This window comes from Benincasa hispida, chromosome 10, assembly GCF_027475165.1.
Source record: "Benincasa hispida cultivar pf3 chromosome 10, pf3_genome.v1.1, whole genome shotgun sequence".
In the NCBI taxonomy this organism is placed as follows: domain Eukaryota; kingdom Viridiplantae; phylum Streptophyta; class Magnoliopsida; order Cucurbitales; family Cucurbitaceae; genus Benincasa; species Benincasa hispida.
Window position 1 is genome coordinate 47,569,871 of NC_143487.1, and position 10,457 is coordinate 47,580,327.

Sequence of the window (10,457 nt, forward strand, 5' to 3'; positions counted from 1 at the left end):
TGAAATTTTAAATCACAGAAGTGTTTCCAATGTTAAAATGTTTATATTTAACGTATTTCTCTAAACTCTGTATTAAAAAGCGTAAATAATATAAATACAAATACAATTAGATCTCATGCATAGTCATTCGAAGCGTCTGATTATAGATCCAAGACATTCCAATACAAATAAAATAAATTAACAAGTAGATAATATTCCCTTATCCTACCACTTTACACTGCAGATTCGATCCCCAATTTCAGTGATCTGTCTTTCTCCACTGCCAGTTTATTCATTCAACTTAACAAGTTTTCAAATTCCACTAAAACCAAAATGAACTAAGGGGCTTTGAAAAGTTGCATTTTTTTCCATTTTTTTTCTTAGCTAAGATGACAGACAAAAAAGGCCAAAGTTGTGACCTGTTACTTGCATTACAGGCCAAGAGATCCTTCTCTAATATAAACAAATCAGCCATGCTTGTCAACTTGTTCACACCACAAGCAATGAGCTGATTCAGAAACATTTGAAAAGGAAATAATATAATGAGAAATAAAAAAAGAGCATTGAACTGAAACACTTCCAGACAAAATAGAAAATGAATCATTCAAGATGGCATTTTACAATCTGGGGGAAGAGCCTTTCCTTCTTTCCTACCAACTGCAAATCCCTTGCTCAATTTCACATAACAAAGCTGAATCCATAAGTTGAGAAGAAATTAGAGAGAGGGCTACAAGAAAAGAGAAGTCAAAACGACTATAAATGTTACTATAAACAGTATAGTGGATAGAGGAGAGACTGTTTTGGCCGAGTCTCCCATAGCCAAACCGGCCAACCATGACCCATCTGCTAGCATAGCTTCCCCAGATCCCGACCCCAACTCCGATCCCGAACTTGCACCTGTCCCTAACATATCAGTTCCAGAAGCTCCTGAATACCCCATCCCATACTCCGATCCCGACTCTGACCCTATACCGGATTCGGATCCATAGCCTTGAGATGTTGTATCTGGTGTTGTTGGAGTAGGAAAACTTGATGATTTTTGGCTGCACCAAGTTGGAATGACCCCACATGTTAATATAATTTTAGTGCCATGTTCTTTGTTGAAAGCAGAAGTTATTATATTCAAATGCACAAATATTCCATAGTGATCACTTAAAAGAGAATCTTTGGCAGTATGGCATTGGCATTAATATAAAACCAACCCCATTATCAGTTAAATAAACACATTAGAATCAGGCTTTACCAGATCGTCAGAACCCCAGATGCCAAAGCAAATTCCTTCAATCATTTCGATCTAAACTAAATCATAGTAAACTAAACCAATCACTGCAACATCAGTAATCTCATATCATGACAGTAAGATTTAAAAATCATTCCACAGAAAAAATAGGGGTCAATGGAAGAAACTTGAAACAGAATGGATTACCTTGGAGAAGAAGGGCAAAATGTAATGGTGTAATCGGCGCCGGAGCAAGTGAATGTACTCGTAGCATCGTCGTAAGCGTAGCTGTACGATTTAGGACAAGCAGCTTTGAACATTTCTGAGTACACCGACGGTTTACAAGAGTTGGGTGAACCATACGCGCCGCTGCAACAGTACTCAGCAGTCCCAAACGCTTCACACGCGCTCTTGCACGCGTCTCTTTCGCCAACCCTCAGCTCCGGCGGACATTGACGGTTCAGATCCGTTGAGCAACCCGTGGAAGCGCACTGACCGGACCCACCAGTTCCTTCAACGATCATGGGTAGATTATACCCATCAACGAGACTGACATCGTAAAAATCCATCCCACCAGTTCCGAGAGTGAACTCTGCAAGAGTGGCCGGCGGGGCAGCTCCGGCGCCATTGCATTCGACTTGGCCAGAGCCGCAGTCGCCGGTGAGGCAGGATCCAGAAGTGGATCCGTCGAAGTTACAGGAGGTTCGGCCCCAGAAACGGCCGGACCAGCCAGTGGGGGCAAGGAAAGAACGGGAAGTGTCTTTAGGGAGTTCGAAACCGGTGGTGCCGAGAGTGGGGTTGCCGGCATTGGCGAGAATGCCCGGCCAGACGGTGAAATCGCATCTGTTGACGAAGGTGAATGTGGCGGCTGTGGAAGTGGGGAGTAAGTGAAGGAATGCGAAAATGAGGGAGATGAAACGAGGGGCAGAGGAAGCCATGGAAATGGAGCAGAGGGTTTACTCTGTTTCTTCTTTTGTTGGGTTTGTTTGTGGAAATTTGGTGAAGGAAGGAAAATGGAGGAGGGTTTTTGGCGGGTGAGAATATGAGAGGAGATTCAGTGGAAGTAAAAGACAAAAAATGTCTGTAGAAACAGAGAGAGAGAGTGAGAGAGGAGAATGAAAAAAGGAAGAAGAAAATGAGGAAGAAGAAGAAGGGTAATGATCTTGAAGGAGGACTTGGGCCTTCATCTTTTTTCTTTTTCTTTTTTTTTTTGTTCTTTCCATTATTGATGTTTCATCCTCTTTTCCACCTCTACTTTAGGGTTTTTTTAGTTTAACTTTTTATTAACACGATTGAAGAGGATTTAAACATCTGACTTCAGTAGTTAATAATTTAGTCGATACTATTTGAGGGTGATTTCGAATAAAATCTTATTTGTCAAACAAACTTAAATTCTTAACCAAATTCAAATTTTTTTTTTCTTTTTCAATAATATGTGAAGGGTGATCAAACATCTGATATCGAGGTTGATAATACATTTTTTATGCTAGTTGAGTTGTACTCTCTTTGATAACAAAAATATTTTTTTTTTCAAAATCTTGACTTGGTTTCTTAAGACATTGGTAGAAAGTAGATAATAAAACATAGGAATACACTTTAAAAAATGCGAAAACTATCATTGAAAAATTAGGATGAAACTACCATAAATTTAAAAAACTAAAAATGAAATTGTTGAGAACAAGGCTGAAAATTGTCAATCTAACATAAATCTTAGAGACGATTTTAATAATTTAACATTTTCATTGTTTTTGTTGGATATATTTATAGTGAAAGAAAATGAAACAATTGAATATTGAAACATAAAATTGGATTTAATTGTATAGATTAAATTTATTGTTTAGAAACTTTCAAATTTGATTGAAACTTCCAATTAAAATGATGTTTCATGTACAAATTTAACATGTATGAAAATTAAATTTGTAGTTTTTTTAATTTGAATGAGTTATTTTTTTATTTTTATCAAGTAACAACTCTATTGAGTTAAAATTGACAATTGTTTTAATTTTTGTATTTATTTGATTTTATTTTGTATTTGGGAGAGTTACTAAATTGCTAGTCTATAAATAGCAACTTGGTTCTTCATTTGTAGCATCTTATTCCAAAGTGACTAATGTCTTTCTTTCTGTTGTTCTTAAGTTAAGTTGAGAGCAAATATACAAGAGATATGACAGATCTGAGTAGTTTGAGGTTGCAGTTCTACCGAAGTTAGTCGTTGTATCCTGCTAAGACAATTGTTATAGTCTGCTTGCAGCCCATGCAGAGCGAATAATTGTCTTCAGGACAACGCTTATCAAAAGCATGTCTCGACTACATTTTGGAGTCTCCAAAAGTTTTGAGGTTCTTTCAAATCTTTGGTTATTTTCATATCTAAGTCTCGTTACATCATTTGACTTAAGTTTGAGTTCGAATACTATACAATTGTTTCTAGTTGAGGTGTAATCAGTTTGCTAGTGTATTCAATTCATATATATTCAATTTTTCCAATTTTTACTATAACTTTAATGATTGTAGAAGGGTGAATATGCATTGGGTTAGGGTTTTTTTTTTTTTTTTTTTTTTTTTTAATAAAGTTGGTCAAGTTGACTATATGAAAGACTCAAATAAGTTTTCCAATCCAACCCTTAAAATTTAGGTGGTTGGGTAAGATTGTCGGGTTAATATTATTTTTTCTTATAATTTAAAGTAATTAATTTTCTATACAATACATGATTAATAATTAAAATATCATAAAACTCAAATGTTAAATATTCTATGATAGGTCTGTTTGGATTGATTAGAAAAAGCTTCTTTCAAAAAATTCATTTCTATTTAAACTCATTTGATAAAAACATTTAAAAATATACTTTGAAAGTATTTCAAAAATTATTTTGAGTTGTTGTCAAATACTTCAGTGTTTTTTAAAATGACTTATTTTCAATATTAAACACTTGAAAAGTTCAATCAAACACACCCAATATGTATTATAAATTTTAAACAAAAACAAACAGTTTAGGTCCTGTTTGATAATCATTTGATTTTTTGTTTTTGTTTTTGAAAATGAAGCCTATTTCATCCACATTTCTTATAATAATTTGCATCTTTTTAAGAATAATGGTTAAATTTTTAGTCAAATTCCAAAAACAAAAACAATTTTTTGAAAGCTTTTTAATTCTCAAAATTTGGCTTGTTATTTAAACCATGGGTAAAATGTAGATAACAAAAAAAGAAATTTGGGAGTGGAATGAGTGTTTAAAAATAAAAACTAAAATCAAAATGATTAACAAACGGGGTCTTAACAATTTTAAAAGAAAAACATTAAAAAGAATTAAAACTTATAATGTGTTTGTATGGGTATGTGTGTGTATATATATATAATTCAATATGGCGCTCTTATTTTGGAAATATACTATGGGTTTATTTTAATATATTCTCCATCTCCAAGGGGTGGATAACAAAAATTCAACATCAGAATTACACAAAGAAAACACTATTTGATTAAACAAAATTTTTATATTATTTCTTCATTTTTGTAAACTTTTTAAAAAGTATTTGAAGATCTAAACAGAGCTTCACTTTTAAACCTTCACTAGAATTTTTATTTATTTATTTTTTAGTGAATAGATTACATGATATAAGTGAAATTGGTTTCTTATAAAGAAAAGAGAAAAGAAGAAACAATTATGAATAGTTCTAGGCTTTCTCTAACAAAAAGGGAAAAAATGAAGGTAAATTTCTTTTTCTTTTCTTTTTTTTTTTTTTTTTATTAATTTAGGATTTGTTGATAGGTAATCTGGAAAGAAAATTTGAAAGCAATAAACTGAATAAAAACATAATTGTTTTTAATGTTTTCCAATATGTATTTAATAATAGATTAAATTGTATATAAATTTAAACAATGGTTGAAAATGTGTTTTAAAATATATTCATAAACTATAAAAGTAGTTCTTTTCTTTATTTAAAAACCATCCTAAATATTAAATTAAGTTGTTTATATTCAACCTAATTTATGAATTTAATGTTAAATTAATTTTAAAATATAATTAAGTTTATAATATGAATACTATTTTTATTATTATTATATATATGTACGTACATACATATATATATTCACCAAACTCAATAAATCAATAAATAAATCTACATTACCTACCAATGTACAAACTATTGCTGTGAAAATATTTGAGATAATGATCACACTATAGATATAAGTGAAGGAACTCTATTTACAGAGAACCTTTGAGCGGAAGTGAATCGTCCAAATCTCATTGTGATTGAACGCATACATTTACAGTCATACAAGAACAGATTATGCATAAATCTTAAATTACAACATGCTTTGAAATAAAAGCAAAGGATCAAGAGACTATACCTTTGAAGAATCATTCTTCAAGTAATCCCTCGAACGAACTCGTTCACGAACGCGTCGAACAACTCGAACACTCCTCGAACGAGCAGCAAGTAAAAACTCAATCCTCAAACCAACCGGGACACTACCACTTAGTAACCTTGGTATTCTCGTTGTGAGAATCCAGGAGTGGGGGCTCTGGCTAATTTTGGTTAGAGGGGAAGTTTAGAGTTTGAAGGAGGAAGATGATCGAGTAGAAACAAGGCTATCGTATAGTAAAGGCTCTTGATCGTTTAGAAAGACAAGTCTATCGCATATGCTCTGAAGAACAATCGTGTAGATACTTGATTGTGTATGCTCGTCTATCTTTCACTTATACTCGGAATAATGAAAATCAATTTCATTTATCCCAATTTGCCATCAAACTAAATAACTACTCACTAAGGATGGTTATAGAGAAAAATGATGATTACCAAATAATTAATAAATCATAAATAAATATGATAACTAACTTATCATATTATATTTATAACCTATAGTTTTAATATTGCATCATATACAATATATACACCATAGTTCTTTTTTTCTATTTTATGGTATTTAATATAAATCATATTTATATTAAATTTAATAACTATGAATCTTATTCATAGAAAATATATTTGAATCATATTCAAATATTTGTTCCTCCAATTAAACAATAATGTATCAAATACATTATATCAATTATATCATATATAATTGAATTAACTTAATTATATCATATTTAATTAAATTTCCTCTTATTATTTTGAACATTTCAAATTAACCCAAAAACTGATTCTTAACTTAAATCTATTGAACTACCAAGGGGACCTTATAGACATGTAGCTTGAAGCTCAACCGTACGTGAATAACTGTTTAAACTTTTTAATCACATTATCCACCATCCGTTAATGTCGGACACTTCATTAAAGACTGATAGCTGCACTCTTACCACTACAGATATATTTCTGTGTCCATTGGATATAACCAATCAACAATACGATGACCCTTCACAAATTGCTCGTAAGTACAGCTGGACCAAATTACCGTTTTGCCCCTATAGTTACATCTAACTACTTAAGTACCACTGATCCCTCTAATGAATAATAGATCATAGTCCCACTATGACTAAACCCTTCTCGGACCAAGAGAGAGTGTGGCGTCACATTGTTCAAGACCCGGAATCAGCCATTAAGGGAGCAATTTATCTACTTACCCCTGTTTCGACGAAGGAACTCTTAAACAAGAGCATCCATGATCATGTTCGGATCTTTCTTATTTCATTGTGACTGAATTGCCACACATACATTCTAACAAATAAGTATGCAATTTTACACTAATTAACGACATGCTTTGATAAATAAAATACAAGAGATTGAGTATACACCAGTTGAAGACTCTCTTCACTTCGAACTCAACCCAGCGGAAGCAAACCTCTACGTTCTTTATCGCCCAACAAACAGTCGGCTACCAGCAGCACGATCGTCTACACGAACGACAGCAAACGAACAAGCAAGAGTGGGGACGACACCACCCCTTAGAGCCCTTGGTATTCTCAAAGTGAGAATCTAAAGAGTGATCTTTGTTGGAGTTGGTAGAGGAAGGAGGAACGGGATGATCATGTAGAACGATAAGCAAATGGGAGAAGGCTATCGTAAAACGGATGCTTATCGTTTAGAGAAAGCTACACGATTGTGTAGGTTTTATTAAGCGATTGTTTAGTAATTAGTAAGCGATCGTTTAGAAAACTCGGCACGCTAAGCGATCGTTTAGAAAAGCTGAGCGATCGTTTAGAGAATGTGTGCGATCGTTTAGACGCGGGGTGTGTGATTGTTTAAGCGATAGGGCGCTATCGTATAGGCTCTCAGCTAAGCGATCGATACGTTTTTACACCTTGAGCGATTTTTTCGAACTCTTTGCAAAATGAAAATCAATTTTCATTTTATTCTTCAGTTACAATAACCGAATAAGATTATCCCACTAACGCACGATTGAGGAGAAGTTTTTGGCCAATTATCACATAATTAACCAATAATTAATAAATGAATATATCATATTATATTCTTACTCTATAGTTTGATATCATATATCTACTATGGTAATTTCTCCTCCACTTGATATAAATCATATTTATATCTAATTTAAAATAATGTATCTCATACATTCAGTCAATTATATCATATATAATTAACCAGGTCAATTATATCATATTTAATTAAACTCCCTCTTGTCAATTTGAACATTTCAAACCGATCCAAAAACTGATTCTCAACTTTATCTAAGCTATCTAGGGGACTTTATGGACCTGTGGCTTGAAACTCCAATAGTACGTGAATAGCTGATTAAATTCTTTAGCCATGAGATCCACCATCCGTTAACTGCTAGACATTCCACTAAAGACCAATAGCTGAACTCTTCTTACCACAGATATATTTCTGTGTCCATCGAATATAAAAATCATGAGTACGATGACCCTTCACAGATGCTCAGAAGTACAGCTAGACCAATTTACCGTTTTGCCCTTGTAATTACATCTCACTCCTTAAGTACCACTGATTCCTCTAATGAACAATACAACATAGTCCAACTATGTGTAAACACCTCCCGGGCTAAGAGAAGGTGTACGTTCAAGCCCTGAAATCAGTCCTTAAAGGAGCTATCTATCTACTTGCTCCTGCCTCGGGAAAGGAGTGAATTCCATCTTATGTAGCTGAGTTTCCAACTCTCAAATCAGACGAATCCTCAAAGTGGTAGGTTTGAATCGACGACCTAGCCACTCGCACATATACAAATCAAAGGACTGCCCTCAATGACAGAAGTTCCCAACTCACTCAAGATTGAGGTCATGTTACCTATGGACATCCTAGTGAAGTGAAGTCTCTGTCATGAACGGTGTTATATAAAGAGATGTTAACACTTCATGGCCAGGTCTTATACAAACTCTTTGTATAAGACGCCTCCGCTTGCATGTCCCCTACACGAATGATCGGAATCAGACCATATGTGACAAGTCACAACACTTGTGACCATTCCATAAAATAAGAGAAAAGTAATTGGAAACATAGTATAAATTGAATGAACTCTTATCAAAGAGCACCTCTGAGCGGAAGCAAGATCGTTCCAAACTCATTATGACAGAAATACCACATTCACAATCAAACATTCTAGTTATACATTTAACAACAAATTACGGCATACTTTGAACTTTAAACAACAAAGAGAACAAGATACATACTAGTTGAAGAACTCTTCTTCGCAGAAATCTCGCTCTCGTCAAGGAAGCCAATCTCACTGTCGCTGAGATCATCCAAGCTATCGTCCACTAAATCGTGCTATCATCTACCCACGAACGCACTCCTCACGAACAAAGGAGCAGAGGAAAACCATCATTTGGAACCCTCGGTATTCTTGGAGTGAGAATCCAGGAGGTGTGGGCTCTGTTGGATTTGGTAGAGGGATGGAGGAAGAAACGATTGTTTACCACGACTAAGCAAGTGGGAGATATCGGGAGTTTATCGTATAGATGGATGTTTGATCGTTTATGTAAAAGTACACGATCGTGTAGTATAAGGGGCTTGATCATATAGACAATCGTTTAGTAAAATGCTCAGACGCATGATCGCTTAGAAAGAGCTAGACGATCGCTTAGGTAATTTTATGCGATTGTTTAGGAAATGCGCATGAGTACACGATCGTTTAGTAAACTTTGAGTTGTCGTGTATGCTCTCGGTTTGCTATGCAATAGATAGTGTACTTAATAGGTGAACAAATGTCTGATATCTTGCAAAATGAAAACCATTTTCATTTTATCCTTCAGTTATGAAAACTGAATGCAACCTCCCACTATCTCATTCGGTTACGGAGAAAGAAACCGCAAACAACTATCCCATAATTGTTTAAATTAAAAAAATATAAATAATCATATTATATTTATAACCTATGGTTTAATATCATATCATATGCAACATATGAACCATAGTCCTTTTCTTCTCCACTAGATATAAATCATATTTATATCATTTTTCTCCAATTAATGTATCTCATACATCATGTCAACCATATCATATACAATTGACCAGTTCGATCATATCATGTATAATCGAACTCTCTCTTGTCAATTTGAACACTTCAAACTAACCCAAAAACTGATTCTCAACTTGAATCCATTGAGCTACCAAGGGGACCTTATGAACCTATGGCTCGAAGCTCAAACGGTACGTGAATAGCTGACTAAACTCTTTAGCCACGAGATCCACCATCCATTAACTGCCAGACATTCTACTGAAGACTGACAGCTACACTCTTCTCACCACAAATATATTTATGTGTCCATCGGATATAACCAATCAACAGTACGATAACCCTTCACAGATGCTCGTATGTACAGTTGGGCCAATTTACCGTTTTTCCCCTGTAGTTACATCTAATTCCTTAAGTACCATTGATCCCTCTAAGGAACAATACAACATAGTCCTATTATGTGTGGACACCTCTCGGGCCATGAGAAGGTGTGTGGCGCCACATCGTTTAAGTCCTGGAATCAGCCCTTAAAGGAGCAATCTATCTACTTACCTCTGTTTTAGGGAATGAGTGAATTACATCTTGTATAACTAAGTTCCCAGCTCCCAAATCAGACGAATCTCCAAAGTGATAGGTTTGAGTAGGTGATCTGGCTACTCACACCCATGCAAATCAAAGGACCGTCCTCAAAGGCAGGAGTTCCCAACTCACTCAGGATTGAGGTCATGTTACCTATGGTCATCCTAGTGAAGTGAAGTCTCTGTCATGAACGACATTATATAATGAGACTATAACATTTCGTGGTCGGGTCTTATACAAACTCCTTTATATAGGACGGCCCCGCTCGCACGTCTCTATATGACTGATCAGGATCAGACCATCTGTAGTAAG

At 34.6% G+C, this 10,457-nt stretch overlaps 1 protein-coding gene across 1 annotated transcript; it reads right to left on the reverse strand.

Annotated features, from left to right (window-relative positions):
- Nucleotides 1-556: 556 nt before the first annotated feature.
- LOC120088451 (Pathogenesis-related thaumatin superfamily protein) lies at nucleotides 557-2,472 on the reverse strand. The gene is made up of 2 exons (XM_039045761.2): nucleotides 1,406-2,472; nucleotides 557-1,022 (listed from the first exon to the last, which is right to left on the reverse strand). The coding sequence occupies exons 1-2, from the start codon at nucleotides 2,134-2,136 to the stop codon at nucleotides 707-709; spliced, it is 1,047 nt and encodes a 348-aa protein (XP_038901689.1). The 5' UTR covers nucleotides 2,137-2,472; the 3' UTR covers nucleotides 557-706.
- Nucleotides 2,473-10,457: the final 7,985 nt, after the last annotated feature.

Excerpts from the sequence above, each read along its gene's own strand:
- LOC120088451 (XM_039045761.2), bottom strand. The coding sequence starts at position 2,136 with ATGGCTTCCTCTGCCCCTCGTTTCATCTCCCTCATTTTCGCATTCCTT. Across the intron at positions 1,023-1,405 it reads TTTTGCCCTTCTTCTCCAAG|CCAAAAATCATCAAGTTTTC; the intron begins GTAATCCATTCT and ends AACTTGGTGCAG.